Consider the following 22,876-nt stretch of genomic DNA (forward strand, 5'->3'; position numbering starts at 1 on the left):
GAAATAGTTTCTAAACTCACTAAGGAAAGAGACCATGCTAAAGCTCAAGTAAAAATGCTTAAAAAGGAAAATCCCAAAGTTGGTGTTGGTCATGATAAACTTGTTAAGGATCTAGATGATCTAGACAAGGCCCACAAGGTCTTGGAGAGCGAACACTCTATCCTCACCAAGTCCCATGAGCAACTTCAAGCTTCCTATTTAAAAGAGCATGCTATGTTACCCTCTCTTCTTAATATGTCTTGTGATGATGCTTGTGCTACTAACTCTACTTCTTGTGAAGCATCTATCTTGAAGGAGAATGTTGAGCTAAGGGCTCAACTTGAATTGCTAACTAGCAATTATGGGAAATTGGAAGAAAATCATGGAAAGCTTTCTAGCTCCCATGAGGATCTTCTAGCTTCTCATGATAGGCTAAAGTTAGCTCATGAGGCTATCATATCAAAGGCAACACCTTGTAAGTCTCATGTGGATACTAGCACTACTACTCAAAATGCTATATTGCCATGTGCTAGTCCTAGTAATTCATCCACTCATAATATTGCTAAATCTTGTGATGAATTATCTTCCTTGCCTTGTTGCTCTAACAATGAAGATTCTACTTCCTCTAGTACTTGTGTTGTTACTAACCATGTAGAGGAAATCAAAGAGCTCAAGGCCCAAGCCACTTCTTTGAATAATGACTTGGTAAAGAGTCATGAAGGGAAATGCAAACTTGACACGATGTTGAGTATGCAACAATCCCCCAATGATAAGAGTGGACTTGGATTCAAATCCAACAACAAGAACAAGTCCAAGAACAACAATAATAAGAAGGGCCAAGTACATGTCAAAGACCCGGCCAAGATTGTTTGCTTCAAGTGCAATATTGAAGGGCACCATGTTAGATCTTGCCCTTTGAAGAAGAAGCAAAAAGGGAAGCGGCCTCAAGCTCAAACTCATATTCAACCTCAAGTTGAAGAAATGCCATTTCCCAAGAAGAAGCAAGTCAATGCTCCCATTGTGGAGAAATATAGTGAGAAGAAGGAGAAGAAAAGAACTTGCTACATATGCCGTGAGAAGGGCCACATCTCCTCCTTTTGCACTATCGGTACCTCATCCAACTCTATCACCTTTGATGATGTTTATTCTCTTCGTAAGGATGAGGGTGGCAATGTGTTTGCCAAATATGTTGGTGCTCAAAGTGGTGTCAAGAAAAGAACCATTTGGGTTGCCAAGTCTATTGTGACTAACCTCTTAGGACCCAACTTAGTTGGGGACCAACAATCCAAAACTTGATCAATAGGTGCTTGTTGGAGGGCATTGGAGACTTGGCTACATCATGAAGAATTAAGGGATCTTCATCATTTATATTATCTCAAGCCAAGTCTTTTGGTTATCTTGCTTCTATCATGTATTCAATGTTCCTCCTTGCGGTAACATGTTCTCAACTCACTTATATTGAAAGTTACTCGCCCCTTTGCATGTGTTAGTTTTGTTCCTAGCATGTGTTTGTATATGTTGTGCTTCCTACTTGCTTTTCTTGAGAAATCAAGTCTATGTATGTTGGATTGCACACCGTGTACTTGTGTTTATGTTGGAGCCTCTTTGCATCTTGTTGTATCTTATATGGCTCTTATGAGAGATTAATGGACTATCCCGTTTTGGGGGAGTGATATTCCTTTGGGAATTTCATGATCCTAACAATGTGTGTACATGAGGAATATCACTTAGAATTGATATTGCAAGATTATCTAGTCTCTATGTGGTATGTCATCTTCATGAGAAATTCAAATTCCAATATCCATTAATATCTCTAGTTGGATCTTATTTGCCTCTTGTGAAAATATATTATTTATCACATTATGGGGGAGTAATAAGCTTTGTGCATATTACAAGCCTAGGAAATGTGAACATTTGAGGTTGTGTCACATAGAATTGATATTGTAAATTATCTCTCATATGTGACATGTTTTCTCAAACAAGTTCCAATTTGCTTAAATGGCTTCATTGCTAATATCTTTGTGGATCTTATTTGTGAAAGTTTTTCTTGGCATGGTTTTTCACAATGTGTCCCTCAATACATTTTTGGAAAACCATATGCTTCAAGTCATACTATTAATTGCTTTGCATGTTGGTATGAATACCATTAATTGCTTTGCATGTTGGTATGAATACTATTAATTACTTTGCATGTTGGTATGAATACTATTAATTGCTTTGCATATTGGTATGAATACTATTAATTGCTTTGCATGTTGGTATGACTAATTGAAGCTATCAAGAAACTCCCTTTGCATGATGGTTAACTCTTATCTTTTACCATATGCTTTATTCGTTGTAAATATGATCTTATGTATACTTACAAACTACCACTAGGAAATATTTCCTAATACCTCTTGTCCTAGGACAAGTTGTAATAAAATATGAGGTAGATATTTATTGATCATATATACATTGGCTCTTGTGTTCAAATTGCCTTATTTATTGCCATGAATTTGTTTTGCTTTGACTCCCATGTGTCTTCCTTGCATCTTATGGATCTAATTTGTCTATTCAAACTTTCTTAGCATTTTAGTAGATATAGGTAGCGTGATGATCCCAGTTTTGTGCATTTTATATTCATATGCCAAATCCTAGATAATGCACTAATCTTGGGGAGCTCTCCTATATTTGTTTGAATGCTTAACATCTCTTGATCATTATCAAAAATTTGGTTTTGGGAGACATAAATTTTCTTTTTGGTACTTTGTGCCATCATAAAAAGTGTCGAGGGTTTGGTTTATTTGTTGGAACCTTGCTCTCTTGGGAGTTGGTTATCTCATTCCTTTGTGTTTAGGATTAATTAGCTTCTTATAATGAGATAAGTCTTCGGAGTCAATCTTGTGTTGATTTGATTCTTTGATATAATTTGGACAACCATTGTCTCTTGATTTATTTGGTGCATGTCTTGTCCAAATTATATCTTCCTTTGGTTCTTGAAAGTATTGTGCATGCATATTTAATATATGTATATCTTATGGCATGTGTTACTTTCTTTGATCCAATATATAGGGTAAACTCCATCAAATCCTAATTTAGCTAAGATGTGCATGAAATTCATTTTCATATCTATATGCACATAGAATTGTGGAGTTTGTCCTATATGTTGTAGTGTGTCTAACTACTTCGGACCCAATTAGTTTGGGGACCATTTTGCACTTACCTTTGTGTTAGGTACAATGGATATGCATTGGATGCTTGTCTCACTCTTGGGGACAAGTGGTGACTCAATGGTAACTTGAGGCAAGCTAGGATGGTCAACGAACACATATCTACTACATCCTCACCAATGCTATCTCGGTAACAAGTATCTTCTCATGCATATTGTTCTTGCATCCAACCATGTGGTTGCATCTTGGCATGAATCTCTTGATTTGCAAATGTTGTGCTTCTTGCTAAAGTCTTAATGAAACCTCTTTATTGTGAATGTGAGTAATTTGAGATGAGTGCATTTGTTGGGAAGTATATTAAATCATGCTCATGATTCATCCATCTCAACTATGTCTATCTAGCAATTTTATTGCATATCATTTCCTCAAACCTCACACATGTGCAATATCGATGAAAGTGCAAATTGAGTTATTTCTTTTGGTATCTTCTTTTGTGATACTTGTTTCCTTTCTCAATGCATCCCAACTATCTTCTATCCCTTGTTGATATTTGTGATGTATTTTAGATGTTTGTGGTTGAAGTTCATGAATGTACCATAAGATAAAATTGAGCCTTTGGCCATGCTATTAAGCAAAAATTCTTATTGGTATATTGCATAACTTCGTCTTGGATATCATGCTATATTTCTTGTGTATCTATTTTGTGTGTGCATATTTCTTTGTGGATAAATATCTTTGTGATATTGCTCACTTAGAGAAACTTATACACATAAGAGATGATACATCTCCATTTGATATCTTATTTATTTGTTGCGTGATGATTGGTCATGCTAAGCAATATAATTCATTGAAGACTATGATGATGCTTTTTGCTCATCCTTGTAATAGTCTTATAATATGCTTTATCTTGCCTTTCACATATCCTCTTGGTTGAGCCTTTTATTATGGTGCCTCTTACTTGTTGCTCAACCATTTGTTTGTTGCAAGTGTTAAGCTTAATTTTCTATCTATGATCTATTGCAAATTTGTGTTTTAAATGGTAATGAGGGAGTAAGGATTCCATATTATGCATATTGTATTCAAATGCAACATTTTAATTTATGCATGTACCTTGGGGAGCTTCCTCGTTTTATTTAAGGCACTATTTTGTGGTGATCATTAGAGTTTGATTCACTTGGTATCTTTTGTTTTGAATGATATTATGGGAGTGATGATTCCATGTTTGTGCACTTTATACTCCAATGCAATTTGTCTAGTTTTGTGCACAAACCTTGGGGAGTTTTCTCATATTATTTAGAGCAATCTTCTTGATCTTATCATAATATCTATCTTTCTTTTGGTATCTTCTTTGTGGTTCATTTGGTTGCTTGCTTCATTTGTTGAAGCTTCTTGACTTTGTTATCTTTTTGCAATCTTTGATCCTATCTATAGTGTGATTCCTTCCGAATATTCGTCATTGGATACGTGCATTTGATCCCACTCAAATTATGAGAAATGCACACGCTATGGAGGAACTCTCACTATTTTGGCCTTCTAAAATTTTCACCCATTTCGGCAATTGGTGCCAATGGGGAGAAGTTTGGAGGGTTTAAGGGAATTTGGTTATGTCTTTGCTTTGTGCTTAAGCATGTGCCTTTATTGCATTGCGTCTTGTTGCTTTGCATAGTTGAATATTTAGAGGAAACTCCACTAGGATTTGAATGCCAATATATGCAATGAAAGTCAAGATCATTCACACATGCATATATTATGGGGGAGTTTGCTCTATATATTCAACTTGTTTGTTACTTAAATTCCTTATATAAACCCTCTCAAAGAGATTGTCATCAATTACCAAAATGGGGGAGATTGAAAGTACATGGAGCCCCCATGTGTGGTTTTGGTAATCAATGACAATCCCTATGGACTAATGTTTGCATTGAGTTATATTTGTAGGTGTTGTCCATAGGCAATGCTTGAACCATATGTTGGCTTCAAGGTTGCAATAAGAAGAAATTGTTGAAGGATATCAAGTGTCAAGTATGTCTTGAAGATGAAGATGAAGTGAGCCCTCAAGTTACTTCAAGACATCAACATGATGAAGAATTAAGAAATGAAGTGCAAGTTCAAGATGAGCCAAACTCGAAGAAATCATATGCTTGAAGCTTGCCATGAAGAAATGAAGTGCAAGTTCAAGATGATTCAACTCAAAGAGATCATATGCTTGAAGCTTGCCATGAAGAAATGAAGTGCAAGTTTAAGGTGAGCCATCTCAAAGAGATCATTTGCTTGAAGCATGCCCTCCATATGGTGTTCATGGATATATGAAGTTGCACCGAAGAAGAAGCTCTCCCATGGTGGATTATGGGGGAGCAATCCACAAGACTTCGTCAAGCAAGCACAATTAAGAAAGGTGTTCCATCTTGTTGCGGTCAAGATCGTCATCATCAATCTCAAGTGGAATGCTCAAGGTTAAGCTTTGCTCTTGATAGGGTTTCTTTCTCACCGGTCTCATGGTGTAGTTGGAGACGGGTTTATAGTTTAGTTGCCGTACTATCAAGAGGGCTCTCGAGTGAGTAACTCGATCGTATCCTTCGGAGAGCTCAAAACCTTTGCATCCTTGCATCATCCTTCTTGGTTGTTATTTGGATCTTATCCATATGATGTTTTAGAGCTTGTTCTTATTCTCATGACAAGCTCTAGTTCATCGAAAACGGATTCCGCATGAATCACTTGTTGCGTTTTCGATATTGGAGTTTTTCTCGGTTTCTCGTATTGAGAGGTTTCACTCTAAAATACATAGAAAAACCTACCCCACTTGTTCTTAAGCTTTTCACTCTTTGTGGGGTAGCTCTTGTCATCTTCTTTACAACAAAATTTGTTTCACCTAAATCCGAGTTTCCTAACTCAAGTTGTTGCATTTTCCATATTGGAGGTTTTACCGGTTTGCTGTTTATAGATAGGTAAAACCTTTATCCATTTGTTTCTATCCTACTTTGCTGGAATATGATGGTTCCCTGCATGATCTTGTAGAGCTTGTTACTAGCTTCGAAACGAGCCCAAGATCATCAAAATCGGAGTCCGAATGCAAAAGTTCTTGAGGTTTTCGTATCGGGTGTTTGGGAAAAAACGGGGGGCCGGAACTGCCGCCGGGAGCACCCCGGCACTGCCGGTGTCACAAGGCCGGCACTGCCGGCCACCCCGGCACTGCGGTGAAACTAGGCCGGCACTGCCGGCCTGTCGCGATTTTTGCCCCAACGGGAAGAAATCTGAGACCCCTATTTAAGGCCTTCTTCCTCCTCTTTCTTCCTACTTCTTCTTCCTCCTTTGGCTCTCCACCATTGCTGACCTTGAGAGCTTTACACATCCCTCTACTCCTCCAATGATTCTTGAATCCATTTGAGGGAAAAGGAAGAGGAGATCTAGATCTACATTTCTACCAATCAAATCCATCTCTTTGTGAGTGGAACTCTCTAGATCTTGATCTTGGTGTTCTTTGTGAATTCCTTTGTTCTTCCTCTCTTATTCCCCCAATAGCTTTTGTAGCTTTGTTGGAATTTGAGAGAGAAGGACTTGAGCATCTTTGTGGTGTTCTTGCCATTGCATTTGGTGCATCGGTTTGAGTTCTCCACGGTGATTCGTGGAGGTGAAAGCAAGAAGGTTGTTACTCTTGGGTTCTTCGAACCCTAGACGGATTCTAGGCCTTTGTGGCGATTTCTTGGGAGCCTCCAATTAAGTTGTGGATGTGTGCCCCAATCTTTGTGTAAGGCCCGGTTTCCGCCTCGAAGGAAATCCCTTAGTGGAACCGTGACCTAGGCCTTTGTGGCGAGGGTCACCGGAGATTTAGGTGAGGCGCCTTCGTGGCGTTCGGTGTGTGGTGTGAGTACCGCATCTTGGGGTGAGGCCTTTGTGGCGTTGGTGTGCATCGAGCAACCACACCTCAAGGTGAGCCTCTTGTGGCGTTCGGGAGCACTAAGCAACCGCACCTCTCCACCGGAGATTAGCACTCGCAAGAGTGTGAACTCCGGGATAAATCATCGTCTCCCGTGTGCCTCGGTTATCTCGAGCTCTTTACTTATGCACTTTACCTTGTGATAGCCATCGTGCTTGAAGTTATATATATCTTGCTATCACATACTTGCTTGTATTGCTTAGCATAAGTTGTTGGCGCATATAGGTGAACCATTGCTTAGAATAAGTTGTTGGTGCACATAGGTGAACAATAGTATATAGGCTTTGGGCTAGACAAAGTAAACGCTAGTTTTATTCCGCATTTGTAAAGCCCATCTCGTAAAAGTTTTAAATCGCCTATTCACCCCCCCTCTAGGCGACATCCGTGTCCTTTCAGATGTAATTCTTCCGTCGACGATGATTGGTGTGCAGGTGAAAGAACTTGGTATTGGCTTCACCCTCTCTGAGCCAAACAATGCGTGATCGCTGACGAGCGATGGTTCGCTGCAGAGAACAAAGCCCCAGGTATTTTCTCTTTAGTTATCACCGGAACCAGGCTTCTAGTGGGCTCAGCTGGCGGCTTTCCTCGAAGCGCAGAATAAGTTCTTTCGCCCACTCGATTTGCAACCTGATGTTGCCCACCTTCCTGTCGCTCCAGGATTTCAGTCTCCGGCCAAGGTTCCGTAGTTTGTGATCAAGGATGGTGATGGGATTGCCATGCGCCGGTTCCTCCCATGCCGCTTGGACAGTTTCTTGGAAGCCAGGGATCCGGGGCCAGAAAGATTCGAAGTGGAAACGCCTGTGCTGCGGGGAGGAGAGCTCGGTATGCAGAATTAGAGGGCAGTGGTCGCTCATGAGAGTGGCTGTGCAGGTTAGGAAGCAGTTGGGGTGGCCAGCCTCCCAGTCGACAGAACAGAAGACACGATCCAGGCGCTCGAGGGTTGGGGATTCGCGCTCGTTGGACCAGGTGTAGCGACGACCATGGAGTGGAAGCTCTCGGAGCTCGAGATCATCAATGGCTCGGTGAAAACATCCCATGACTCGGCGGGATACGTTTGAATTGTTTTTATCACAGGCCTGGTATATCATGTTAAAGTCGCCCATCACGACCCAGGCCCCATTATGAGTTGCACGAATGTCACGTAACTCGTCAAGGAATTCAACCTGCTCGTCGTCAGTGTGAGGACCATACACCGTGGTTAGCCACTAGGAGTTGGATACATTAGTGAAGCGAGAGGTAACAGAGTATCTGCGGACGTCATGATTAGAGCCAGAGACATCATCAGGTTTCCAAGCAAGGAGAATGCCACCACGGGTGCCACAGGCCGGCAGATAGACAAAGTCGAGGAATGTATTGCCCAGGGTTTGCATAACAATTGTAAGCGAGATGTGTGCGAGTTTAGTTTCCTGCAGACAAACGATGGATGCCCCCGCGGACTGTACCATATTACGCACACCAGAGCGACGACCAAGGGCGTTGAGGCCACGAGGGTTCCAGTTAACGACCAAGACAGGTTGGGCTACCATTTATCCGTGCGAGCGACTAGAAACGACCAGAGGATTGTTCGCAGATGCAGTCTGAGCTGCGAGCTCGTTGTCAGATGGCAAATCCCAGCCATACAGAGAAGCCAAAGCAGCGATCTGACTACGTCCCATGATTCTCCTGAACTGCTGCTCATATCGAGCCATGGCAGCCGGCGAGGGCGCAGCACGATCTTCGTCCTCAACGCAGATGCCAAGTTTCAGAAGTATGGCCTTGGTGCAACTGCGAGATGGCCCTTCCGTTTGACCAGCGCCACGGGCTTGGACTCTTTTGCTGCACCGTGGGATGAAGTTGTCTGGGAGGACCTTGCGCCTGGTTTTTTGGACAGTTGGTCGCGGCAGCAGGTGTCTTGCAGGTAAGGTCAACATCTTGAGCTTGGCTGCGCGGGAGCAGTGTTCAGCTGGTGGTGTGGGTGGATCCGGCATGGAGGGGGCCTTGGTAGGTGGGAGGTGGGAGTGTTCAGCTGGTGGTGTGGGAGCTGGCAGTGTTCATCTTGTTTTGCTAATGAGTAGTGTCAGAGAAAACAAGAACACTGTCAATGGCTAAGATACAAACCGAGTCCAATTTTGTGAGCATGAATCTGTGTCTTAAATGGTTTAATTTAGCCAAAACAATTATGCGTCAGGGATGAATGTAATTTTTTGTCTGTTTTGCCTGATTGAATTAATAGAGTAGAACAGTTATGTACAAGGTGGCCAGAGAACGAGCCCCCAAAACACGACAATCCTTCCAGATGTCCCATCCAACAAGGATCAAGAGGGACTTGATTCCTTTCTTTTGGGACAAGGAGACCACCAAGCTAGAGGCATTCTCTTTTTTTGTGCTGCTTCTGTTTGTTTCACTGATGAAATTTTCATTTTCTTTTGCTTTAGCGGAGCAAAAGAGTGTTGTGCATAATTTATCGTCTTATGTGTGTGTAAAGAAAACTGTAATTGTTTACATCTCTCCTCTGTTATCTGATAACGGTATGCAATTGAATCTGTTTTGGGGAAAACAAAGTGTGAAAAATGATTAGCAAATAAAATAAACTAGAGAATACCATGAGATCCGAGGATCTGAAAGCCAGAAGTCTGGGATGTTTACTTGAGATTTGTGGCATGTAATGAAGTAGTTTTGTTTCCCTTTCTTTTGCTACAGGATCTAGCAGAACAACATTCTTTTTTAACCATGAACCTGCTTGTGACATGGTTTTGCTTTCAATGAGAATGGAACTGGTAACCACTTCCCGTTAATCTATTTTTTCAGTTGAGTTTGCATATAGAAGCTTAGATAATCAGATGGATTTAATTGCCTTTGCACCTTGGCTCTTGCTGATGCAAGATATTAGCAGCTTAGATGCGTATCAAAATGGCAACTAATTAAGGTCATGCATCCAGGCAGAAGAACCTATAACTGTACCAATACTACTTGGTTTATAGGAGATGACTGTACAGATTCATGCCCGTGGATGTTAACTTGGGAGAAAATAATGACACGGCAAATACATACCTGCCAATGTAATAGATGATCGATCAGCTGCTTCCTGAGAAGTGTTGATTGGCTGTCGATTCACAAGTTTTGATATGAAGCTTCGCAGTCTCAGATAGAGATATATTGAACACAAAACTTCAGTACAGCTAGCGACGCGTATGTACTGCATACCTGCTATGATGCGACGATCAGATCCCGAAGCTCGTTCATCGAGGATAAATTGTTCAATTCTTTCCAACGTAGCCCATCGACAGTTTAGCCGTGCTCGTTATTTGAACGTAGCATTGCTCTGGCCGGCATCTCCTAATAAACCCAACAATTGAGTTTAACCTGTTAGTCTGAGCCAACATGGGGTAGCTACCAGCAACCGCCAGGTAGGTGTGAAAAAGAAAGAGAGACTTGAAGGGTATTTTAGTCAAGTAATGGGAGGCATGTTCAGATCACTAACTCTATTGTTAATAAATTACTTCGTTTGTTGACAATAATGAACTGATGTAGTAAACACTATTTGATCATCGCCCAAAGTTAATCATGATAAACAATATTTGGTGCTGGAAGACATTGGACACGGATGGCATGATCAAGGCATATTATTGACAGCTGGAGCCATATGATTTACAGAAAATCATACCTCACTAGTGGCGGCACCAAGCCTAATCTGATACACTATTGAGGGTCAACTGGTGCTCTTGCCGAGAGATGGCCTGCACGAAATCAACAGATCGATATGGTAATGCTTTCTTGCAAGACGCTTGAGAAGACATCTAGCTTAATTAGGCCTTGGTTTGGTACTATTGACTACAAAGTCCAAATTCTCACTCACAAACACGAAAAGGGAAAGGATATATTCTCTAATGGCGAACTCACTTAGCACGGGAGCTGGCTTGCTTAGCTTGTCAACGCAATTTCTACCGTACGCCGAACCACCGAGGCCAAAGCTGCGGGTGCAGGAGGTGCTCTAGCAGCCGCGCCGCCGCCGCCGAGACGAGCCCTTGCCGGCGGCATGGTCTCATACCCCTTTCCAGCAAGAGAGCAATGCGTCACCATCAGGGCAGAACAATCGTGTTGCCTTGCTCCATGGGCTTCATTGTACTGGGCCGTAAGCCCTAACTAGCGTTTCCATGACTTCTTTGTTCTCCGCGTGAAATTTCAATGACTAAAACTTCAACATATACTGTTTGTATATTTTAATAAACTTTAATAAAAAATCATTCACAATAATCTAAATAAAAAAATAATTCACAATACTCTAAATAAGAATTTCCAATTGAACTTTTGCGTCCAAATCTTGCACGAATAAATTGGTTAACAAGTTCTAAGGTCATCTCCAATAGAGTAACGACAAGCCCTACGATAATATTTCCGGTTATGCCCGAGTGCACTCCAATCTAGACAATAGACCGCTTTGGTCGGAAATATGTTTGAAATACCTTCAACTCCCTTGAGAGGATATTAAATTGATATACTATTTAGCACGAGAGTATTTGAGAAAATCTCTAGTTTGGTCTATGAAGTTGCCCTGATGTGCGCTTTGGTCACAAACTTGCAAATCGTGAATTGTGGGTTGAAAAATTGCTCCACGCGAGCGTTTTAGTCATTCTGTCATGGCCATATTAGTTACTCGCGAGGCCAATTGTTTTTTTGCAAATTGCCCCCTAAAAAGTCAAACCAAGAACTAGAAAAAAACTGAATTTTAGGGGCTAATTTGCAAAAAAAAATCGGCCACGTCTACCAACTAATGGGTTAGTGATCAAAACATTCGCACGGGGCTAGTTCGTGATCCAAAATTCATGATTTTGCAAGTTCATGACTAAAACGTACATTCGAGGCAATTTCATACGGAGTAGATCAAATTGAGGTTTTTCTCAGAGTATTTCAACGCGCTTGCAGGCCTCGTGCTTTCAGACGAACTAGATTTAAATGTGCGCCTTGGCGCACGATCCCGTGAAGCTCATGACAATATACATTCTATATAATAACTGTCAACATGATAATACACTTATGTTTCACAAAGCAATGTCGGTATACAATAAACCAAGTGTACCAGATAGGTGAGCAATTCCATAGATAGAAACATAGCTAGAACAATTGCGTACTTCAAAAGTTGTAGCGGAAAACTAACACATAAATATGCAAATAGATGCAAAAGACTGAGGAGCATAGTAGCAATGTGCATCCAAAATATATATATTAAAAAAGCTAAGATCTACGCCTTATGATTTTTTACTATGATAGTGGGCTCTAAAAGATTTAGAGGAGCACCTTAGGCGGCTCCCCTCTTTCATACGTACGGATGAACGTTATGTTATACACTTTCTATTTTTCTTAGAGAAAACAGAGGCAAGGACCAATATGAATCATTATTTGAGTCGCAGAACTTATATACAACCAACTATTCATGTTGGTTATACAGAGGTGGCCTTTGTTACACACAAAAAAAGTTTTTGCTGTTCTCGCTTTCTACTTAATCTTAGCTTCATATTTGGTTGCTTCAGTGGGAATTATACCTGGGCATTCTTCTGGCCGGCCCAGGCTTCGGGCCAGGCCTAACAAAGCCCGACGCAAAAAAAATCTAAGCCCATGCCCAGCCTGACCATCGGGCCTATAGGCCCAAGCCTGACCCATCACTACAAAAGCCAGTCGGGCCTCGGGCCTTGGGCCAGGCCGCTTCTCTATTTCACATATTTTTAGGTCCAGGCCCGGCCCGACCCGACCATCGGGCCTCAATCTTCGGGCCAGGCCCGGCCCATAGATATGCTCAGGCTGGTCCAAGTCTCGAAAATTCGGGCGGAGCCGTTTGGGCCGGGCTTCCCATGGCTAGGTATGGTGGGAATCAAGTTCCAAAGTGATATTTATCTTGCCTGCCAAGTGATAAAGCTTCTCATTTTCTGTCAAAGTGATATTTGTAGACTATAAAAGCTTCTAAATTTGTCTTACCATCTTATTTCATAGCTCCGGCTGGATCGAATATCATTGACCATGATCACTGTATTGCTTGTCAGCGCACATATTTAGTGTGCAAAAAAAACACCTCTTCAAACTCAGCTGGAGGTGCCGACTAAAGCACATCTTCAGACTCAATCCGAAGCGGCGATTCGTAGAGCAAGGCTCTCCAGATCAGATGATAACAGTCTTGTCATCGATATACAAAATATGAGAGGATATTTAGATTGAATAAAGTAACTCTTCATAGATGAACTAACAAATCCGTGAAAAACGTATCTAGGTCCAGTTATTTCAAAACAGAGCATATAATGCATAGAGGAAGGATGGATCAGAGGTAGCATAAAGTGAAGAAAGAGAACTACCTATTAGAGAAACATTCACAATAATAGTCAGTAGCAGCCCACGCCATGAAACAAAGAAAATAAAAGACATAAAGTTAGATGGCATATATTTCATAAGCACCACTTTGTGATTTCTCCATCTCATCAAGTTAGCTAGCAACCAAAAACAAGCTATATTTTTTAAATCAATGAGAAATCTGTAAATCAGCAACAAATTAGTTTCTCCAGCTCATCAAATAAGACATCAACGAAAATCAAAGAGAAACACACATAGTCTAGAGGGAAAAATTCTGGTTCAGTTAAACTATAAAAACTAACCAATTGGAGGAGCTCATATGACCTTTGAGGCATCTTAGCTTGTCCCTGGCCAATGAAGCAGAAAATTAATCCTTGCCCTATAGAACAATTATTTCCTCTGAAACAGAAGGAAAACCTCAAAACCTCAAAACCACATATCGCTTATATGCTTCTTGTTTCAATACTATATGAAGAGGAATTGGAGCTGTCCTGAATAGAAATTGGTTTTAGCCATGAAAACCAACGGACACTTAAGTAAGCAGGTAGGAAAAACTACTAAGATGTACTCCTTCCGGTCTGAAAAAATTGACGCCGTGGGAAGGTAACAGCAGCCTACATAACAGGAATACTCAAATACTCAAATACTCCCTTTGCACAGTTTTATAAGACGTTTTGGCAGTTTATAGGTTCACTCACTTTTGTTTGTATCTATTCTATTTTTATGTGTAGATTCACTCCTTTTATTTTGTATCTAGTCTACTTCAAAAATGACAAACATCTTATATTAGTGAACGGAGGGAGTAGATAGGAAAAATGTCATAGTAGACAGATCACAGCATTGCTAATACGAGGGTTAGGATACACATTGCTAATTGCTAGTAGTATTTGCCACAGTATGACATGATGGACAGTGGATGGTAAATTTTGACGCATTGCTAAGATCAACTAACACATGTCTACATAACAGGAATGCTGTCCAACTTTGTCTAAAATCACCAATGAAGACGACCACAGTTCAATTGTTCAGTCAAAAAAATGGCTCTGTGTTTGCAAGCTAATCTGCTCTAGGAGCCCTAATAAGCAAGCTACACTACCCATGCCAAGAAGGCCAGCAACTCAGGGGACTTCAGCGTCAGTACACAATCTAGGGTTTTGTTTCATCAGTCCATCTTCATTTTCCTTTCGTCTTGCTCTTTCTTGGACCGAGTCCGTCAAACAGTACTTCGTACAAAAGCCTCTTGCTTCCCCATTTCCACCACACAGGCCCTGGTCCTGCCGCAAGCATCCTTCTCTTCAGCTTGTTTTCCCCATTAACTAGACAAAAGCAAGGTGATCTATTAATCCTCAGATAGCTCTATGGCATGTGCAGATATAAACTAATCTGGGAGTAGAAACCAGACCAACAAGATTAAAATCTGCTTAAAGAGACCAACATAACCAGCATGAGACGATGGTCCGCGATTCTTGGGAAGGTTGACTACAAAGAAATACTAGGGTTGGACGGTAAAAATGTAACTACATTGCTGGTTGTCTTTTCCTTACCATACTGGAAGAACTCCGCTCCTGCCGTGCCTCGAGTGATGCAAAGATTGGAACCAAAACTGGCCAGTATTTTTGCTGGATCTCCAGAACTTGCAAGACAGTCTGCATGCCCTCCTTTGATGGTGCAGCTGCACCTGTACTATGACTTGGATTATCTCCAAGTAGGACCTACTGTTGAATATAAATATAGTGGCTAGCCTCCTTTCATCAGATCGGTCTTTTGGAAAACTTGGCCAGTGCATTAATCCTATATGGTATCAGAGCCAAGAGGTGATTATGCGGCCTGTGCACCGAACCCACGCTAAGGACTAAAATAGCCTAGACGTGAGGGGGAGTGTTGAATATAAATATAGTGCCTAGCCTCCTTCCATCAGATCGGTCTTTTGGAAAACTTGGCTAGTGCATTAATCCTATACCTACATGTGTCAAAGTATTGTCAGGATCTATTTACATTACAGTATTACGCTAACATAGTAATCATAATTGTTCTCTCAGCTGTAATGATTCAAGCAGATATCAACTTTTAAACATGCATTCTACAACAAATGAAGGGTGGCAATGTGAAAAAGCTGAAGCATCTACAATCACAACACGCGCTGCAATTAGTCACATTGTTCAGCAACCCGTTTCTTCTTTGTATTCTAGTCAGCCTAACAATAAAAGCAAACAAATACTTAAGCAACTGCTAAAATATGGCTGTGGAACTTTTGATGTCCATACACACAAAGGTTCGATCTGTTGATGATAACAACGATACTGGATATTACTAAAGCCGCTAATTCCAATTAAACATGTTTGTGGTATTCATACATCCCATCTGACAAGAAATATATTCTACTGTGAAGAATACAAACCTTGACAACTTCAGTAGCTGATGAGGATATAGACCGAAGATTGTATCTGTAAATTGGTGATAGGACAGGAAGGAAAACAATGCATGAGTGTTCATGCGGCCTTCTCAAATAAAAAGTACTCCCTCCGGTTTATATTAATGGACTTCACTTTGTCTAGATACATATGCATCTAGTCTAAAAACTTAACTAGATACATGCGAATTTAGACAAACTAAAGTCCATTAATATGAACCGGAGGGAGTACATCAAATTTAATAATTTGAGAAACAAATTGAAAAAACTTAAAGAACATTGGCAAACAAATGTTCAAATCTAAGCACGTGCATATTAGTGTCTACAAGAGCCCAGTACAGCTACATGAAGCATGAATATCAATAATCTCATGTGATGTTGCATTTATGTCCAGAACAACCCAAAGTTCTAATAACGTTCGCTACAAAAGTTATAAAAACATTTGGATCCATTGTGAAGATCTAGAAAAAGAAGTACATCACTAACATTAGAGGAACAGATATACACATGACATATATAAAACACGAATCTATCTACACTACTTAAAAAGAAGGAACATGTTCCTTATTCTGCCAAATGAGCAATACGTCAAAACTTTGGTCGTCCTTCGTCGTCGCGCGTCGCTCCCGCACAAATGGGCCAAGCCCAATAAATCCGTTTCGCACCACTACCTCGTCTCCGTTGCATCTCCCAGGAACCACCCCGCGAGGTACTAAAAAAAGGGACCCCGCGCGCTAGGGTTTGGCACCGCGGCCGCTCGACCACATCGAGCACCACCTGTCCACCGTCGCTCGTCAGGGCGTCGCCCGCCGCCCCTCTACCTGGCCCGGCTCTGCTCGAGCTCGGCCAGGACAGAAGATCGCCCCGACCGACCGCATTTTGGCGAAGCCAGCCGGCCCTAGGCATGTGCATGCGGCGCGGCCGCAGAGGCCCCCCCATCGGCAGGCCCCCCACACAGGTACGGCACATAGCCCGTAGCGCAACAAATTTGAGCCTTCGACTGAGCGCCGTGGAAGAAAAAGTCCTAATCCCATGGATTCCCTCATTCTCCTCCAGACTCCTCGCTCAACCATGCCGACTATGGAACGCCTCGCGATTTCTGGTCGTTTAGACGGAAATAATGGCGGAGGAGATGGAAATCTCGATTTGCTGCTTTTCATCAATTCCCTCGTCAAATCTCCAACGGTTAGTACAATCCCCTTCTCTACATAATTTAGTTCATCCGATTCTGATCTGCCCCATCCTTATTCAATTTGGCTCTGTCTACGGGCAGGCTTTGAAATAAAAAAGTAACGCGAGACAAAGAATTCAACAAATTATTTTGCCTCAAAAAAGTTGGGCGAAAATCCTTTACATAACCAGTGCACTTGCCTGTTTGCAAGTTTACTACATGTGCGAGCCGGAGACCTGGCCGGAGTGCAGAGCTATAGAGTGCGAGCTGGAGCGTAGAGCTAGAGTGTGAGCTTATCATGCATATTTTGATAAATATATAGTATCTTTTGAATTGATTTGTCACCAATAAGACCATTGTTACTTTCTGTTATGTTATAGTGGGTCTTTTCGAAAGAACTTTGTTCAGTACAACTTACTACTTGGAATATCAAAAGAAGCACTATGACTATTTGTGTATAAGGGCCCCATGTTTCTTTGTTTTCACCGGGCTCGGACATGTCAGGGCCGGCCCAGGACAGGCTCTACGGAACCACCGCTTCCTAGGGTTTGGCTCCGTCGCCGCTTTCTTCCACGCCGCCGCTCGACCACGTCGATTACCACCTGTCCGCTGCTGCTCACCATCACCTTGCCCGCCGCCCCTCTATCTGCCCAGCCTCTGCTCGAGCTCGGCCAGGACAGGAGATCGCCCCGACCGACCGCAGTTTGGCGGGGCCAGGCTTGCCCGGGCCCGCCTCCTCTCGCACGGAGAGACGACCACGGAACCACACGCTCAAGGACCCGCGTCCCCACCCCCATCATTCTCCTTCGTGCTGCAACGCTCCAGCATCACCTTGGGCTATATTAGTTATTCAAGCACTGGATATTGCTTCTCGACCCTTTCAATTTTGATTATTATTAAATCCCCGATCTGCTATCATGTCCGAAAAGGTGATTTTGTTTTGGTTATGGATTGTCTTGTATCCAAATAAGCAAGTAGATTTATGGTGAAGGTGAAAATTGTTATCAAGATCATAATCCCCTGTTGCTTCTTTAACAGATCGAGATTGGGCCGGTGGTTGCAGCTTCCTTTCTTTTGGTGGCATCTGGTATTCTGTTTTCGTTGGGGTGTGCCCTTCTGATGTTTGGTGAAGGGTTCAACCATGATCCTTGGCGGGGTTCTAAAATTTAGGGGCTGCAGCTGGTATGTTTGGTTCTGCATTTGTCCTTTTGATACTCTCCTTTTAATTCTTTTTATCAATTGGTGTATGATTGATAGATTCTTTTTGTTTACTTTGCCATTGTTGCGTTGGGTTTGAACGGGGTGTGCTCCGCCTGGTCATCGATGAGTACCGGTTGCCATGGACTGGTCAGAGGTCAGAGGTGTGCATGTTTTTTTTGCCGTACTTTGAAGTTATTCTTCTCTGGAGTTGGTATATGCAATCCTTCAAATTGCATGCCTAGAAGAAATGGACCAAGAGCTTGGTGATGGGTTCGTTACTGAGGAGAAATGATCCATCCAATTATATAGAGTTACATACATTATAGTAATATATGACAAAACACTAGAAGATACAAGCCCAGTAAAAAAACAAGCCTATGTGAAGTTAATACATCAAGAATCGAATGGCAGACTGTATTTTAGGTCTGAGTACACAAAAGATTCGAGGGATTTTCTCCTTTTAAATACCTACTGTGAAGGGAGATCAGATAATTGGCATGTGTTCTTAATTTGGCCGAAATTCGGCAGCTCTTATTACATCGCAATTTGTCATAGCATTGCTCCTGGATCAATTGCAGAGTTCCAAGGAAAAATAAGAAACGAAAATATATGATGTAAATCTTAGGAATTGACCTAGATAGATATATCTCTTTGAGAAATGTGCAGCCTTTTTGTTTGATGGTGTTTGATTAAGGGATATCTTTAAAGTTTAAACTGATATACGTTTTCTCAAATGGATGTGTACATCCTGGTCATGGTTTATCAAACTGTACAGCAATAGAGACTACTCGTTGTTTCAGTTTTGAATCTGTTCTCAAACCTTTATATACGCTTAAATCTGTACATCAATAAATGACTGGTTGCAGACCTTTATATACGCTTAAATCTGTTCTCAAACCAGATCATTAACTGAACAACCTGAGTTGAAAATATTAGAGAAACTTTGACATACATTCCACTGCCTGTCACTTTAAGTATCTCGGCCAAAACATCAATACTGGTGTGCATCTCATACTTCTGTTACAGCCGAATCTTCTGGATATTTGGCCTACCAAAATAATTCAAATTAAAGTTGCACATTTGGCTTACCAAAAACATTCAAATTAAAGGTTTCAGTTTCAAAGTTTAGGCCTTGTGGTTCAAATTAAAGGTGGATATTTGGTCTACCAAAAATATTCAAATTAAAGGTTTCGGTTTCAAAAATGAGGCCTTGTGCTTCAAAGTTAAATCTTGCTAACTGAATTTTGATATTTGATAATAAGGTATGTATATGGGGCATCATGTGATCTGTTGAAGTAGATGTCCAAGTATCTCTCGGCCCCATTTTGTCTGCCCAATGCCAGTAAAATTCAGTTTACTTGAACTTTAATTTGGCAGTCTTACAAATTCTATATCACTTCATGTCAATTTTTTAATGGAAATTATAGATCACTTCATGTGATTGGTATTTACCTCTTTAGCAAGTGGTGTGATTTTTTCTAATTTTAAGATGAGATTGTGATGGCCAAATTAAACTTACCTGGGATGATATTTGGTTGCTTCCATAATACTGATCTAAGTGTTTTTGTGGGTGATCTTAATTGTTTACTGCCCTTTCCCTACTTTCGATAGTGGCGGCGCAAGGATTTCGATTGGGAGGCGTGGAGGGAAAGTTGTCTGTCGCCTGCTGTGTGCTGGTGCTGCTGTCATCTTCGAGCGACCACGTCCATGAGCTGCTGCCACCGGCGACGTTCCTAATTTGCTGCTGGCCACCGCCACAACCTGCTGCTCCCCGGTGACGTCCCTCTCATTCTCCATGTATTTTTTTTCCTAAAAATTGTTTCCTTCTTCCTGTTGAGTGTGCAGGCAGTAGAGAAACAACGCATGCATGTATGCAAATTTGTTTCATTGGATAAAGAAAATTCCTACATGTATAATATGATCCAGATATACAACATCTCCAATCCAATTACCTGCTTCTGTCACTACAAGAATTATTTTGCTTGAACATTTATAAAGTATATTTTGGTTGCTTTCATAATCAGGTACGCGTATTGCCTCTAAGAATCCCATTTTCTATTGAAGTCGTTGCCAAAGTAGTCTAGATTTGTTTACAATAATACTTCCATTGTATGAGGTTACATGTAATCCTGCACTAGAGGCCACTTTCCTAAATTTACCAAGAAACTCTCCACCTGTTAGCGATTTTTTCTTATTACCTTTTTTTTCTAATCTCCACATGTTAGTGTAATTTTGGGTTAAGGGTTAATTGAACTCATATATAGACGTTTTGGAGGCTATTTGTCTTGCCCATCCTCACTCATTTATGTTGGATTGAAATCAAGGCTCCATACAAAATCAAGCAATCAAAGTTCTTGACTAACTAAATGGTTTGTACATCTGGAAATTTGATACTACTATGAAAATGGTGCTTAAAAGTAAATTGGTTTTGAGTTATCTACATTCCTTTCTATGCTTTGTAGGCAAATATACATATGCTTAAAAGTAAATTAGTTCTGTGTTGATCTGATGTAGGTATTATTAATCATGTTGCAAATAAGATAATTAAACTATCTAATTTTGTGCTTCAAACTCTTTTTAGTTTCAGATGGCCAACCGTAAATTGTTAGAGATGAGACGTACCTAATTTATTATGGAAGCAATGGAGACAGAGGTATGAAACCGTGCATAACACATGCTTGATTACTTTCTTTCATTATGTGACTTCTGTTTTATCCTGTTTGTAAGTAGATTGGCTTGTTTCCTTTTTATGCAATCGATAGATTTAGTAGAAATGATGGTGTCAGGAGGAACGGATGGCTGCAATTTCTAAGGTTTATGCATGTTTATTGCTTTGAGGATGGCTAATGGCAGGTACTGAATTTTGCAATGGTACTGTCATATATAGTTTAATGTTGGTAGTCAATTGTTTAATCAGAGTTTAGGTTCATGTATTTTTTCTTTTTCAGATCCACTGATTTCGTATATAGCACTGTATTTTTTTTAACTCTAACCAATCAATGGTGACACTTTTAGGGGAACCGACTGTCAGTTCAGATTTGGTATGTCGTGTCATCGTCTGAATCAACGCATGTGGTGGCTTGTGGCGCATAATTAACCTGCGAGCAATACATAAGCATGAACTGATATTACTTGGTGATTCTCTACTATGTATTCCATACTTTTTATCATAAGTTTCCTCAGAGATGTCTGAATCAACGTACTACAGCTAGGTGGACTGATAGGGAATGGGCTCACTTGATGACTATTTAGTTTAAAGAGCATAGCATTTTCTGACTTACTATAGCTAGGTGGCAGACTGACAGGGACTAGGCTCACTTGATACCTATTTAGTTGAAAGAGCGTAACATTTTCGGTTTCTGAATGTCTCCTAAAAACCATAGCAGTGACAGAATAAGTATAAAGAGCTAATTGAATCACTTAGATCGCTGTAGTTGGATTAGAAAACCATGCTCTGAATAATCATCACAGATATGATGATTTTATTACCCAAGGGTGCAGTGTTCTACATGGCATCAAATTCACTTGCTGTACTATAGCTCTCACCACCTATTGAAACTATGCCCAAACTAATATGGCTTACGTCCTATCAGTCGAATTCGTGGCTTGCATTAATCAATTATCAGATTTGCTTTTTTACCTTCAATACATTGCTCTTAAAGTTCATTTCTTATTGTACCACCAGCTCTAAACATAGACAAGAATAAGAAACAATACATTTTCAAACTCAAACACTAAGTTTTGCAACCAATTTTTTCCCCATACATTCAGACTGAAAGGAGATGTGAAGGCGACATGACTTCTTTCTTGGGTACTTATTATATGGAGCATCTTATCTGAAGTGAAATATGATCCTCACACTATGTTAAATTCCAGGCATGTTAGTGCTAGCTTTTGCTTATTTGGTAAATGAAACAGGAATTCTTTCTTGGATAGCTAGCTTATTTAACAAATAAGGGGGTAACAAAATGGAACATTGTAGAATTAATACCAATTTACCCTTGAATGAATTATTCACTTATTATATATCATCATGCAAAATGCATTTTATGTTTGATGCATGTAGAGACTGCCACAAGTATCACATTTCAGATAAGGTCACTTGCCATCCTTTCTGTCCCTACCTGTAGTTATTGCAGGGAATTTAATATAACCTTGAATGAATTTACCAATTACTGCCATTTTTCAGTATCAATGTGCATGTCACCATTGTGTGTCCAGACTGCTTTTCGTGCCCTCATTGTTCTGTCTTATGCCCAGCAATGCTTCCAAGCCGGGTGGGACATTCAAGAAAAAAAAGGCAGTAATTGGACTGTTGTGTTTGCAGACGGCATTTGTACATAATATATAACCTAAGTACTTGATGTATACACTTCTCTGTTTTTTTTTAGTTTTTTGACCTTACAAGTGTTCTGTTTCTGCATTGTTCGGTAAGCTGGTTATCTTCTGTATGGCCCTATCTTCATGGATGGTTCCTGTTCTTGCAGGTACTTCTCTGTATGGCCCTATCTTCATGGATGGTTCCTGTTACGAGCTTAACTCGCGGGCACCAGGTGAAGAGCTTATTGGTATTCTTAGTGTTTACTCGCTACCTCGACGTCCGCTCGGGTCCGGCTCATCACCTTGATGCACACTGCTACTCCTTTTGAGTTCTGTGCTACCATTACCAAGTCAAGCTAAAGTGATGCCCTTGGTTCCTGACTCCATGCTACCACTGGGTG

The 22,876-nt window shown here is 40.9% G+C and overlaps 1 protein-coding gene and 1 long non-coding RNA gene across 2 annotated transcripts in view; one reads left to right on the top strand and one right to left on the bottom strand.

Moving 5' to 3' along the window:
* Positions 1 to 14,891: 14,891 nt before the first annotated feature.
* LOC124662992 (histone deacetylase 15-like) overlaps positions 14,892 to 22,876 on the bottom strand; it is a 46,449-nt gene continuing 38,464 nt past the window's right edge. Inside the window, exons 4-5 of the mRNA XM_047200761.1 lie at positions 15,773 to 15,818; positions 14,892 to 15,086 (exon numbers count right to left, since the gene is read on the bottom strand). Coding sequence (XP_047056717.1) covers positions 14,892 to 15,086; positions 15,773 to 15,818 — 241 coding nt within the window. The remainder of the gene's footprint in view (positions 15,087 to 15,772; positions 15,819 to 22,876) is intronic.
* Positions 19,938 to 22,276, top strand: LOC124665257. The gene is made up of 3 exons (XR_006990522.1): positions 19,938 to 20,808; positions 20,918 to 21,008; positions 21,171 to 22,276. It is a non-coding gene; the product is annotated as an uncharacterized LOC124665257 (long non-coding RNA).

The sequence above is a fragment of the Lolium rigidum genome, chromosome 6 (assembly GCF_022539505.1).
Source record: "Lolium rigidum isolate FL_2022 chromosome 6, APGP_CSIRO_Lrig_0.1, whole genome shotgun sequence".
Classification (NCBI taxonomy): domain Eukaryota; kingdom Viridiplantae; phylum Streptophyta; class Magnoliopsida; order Poales; family Poaceae; genus Lolium; species Lolium rigidum.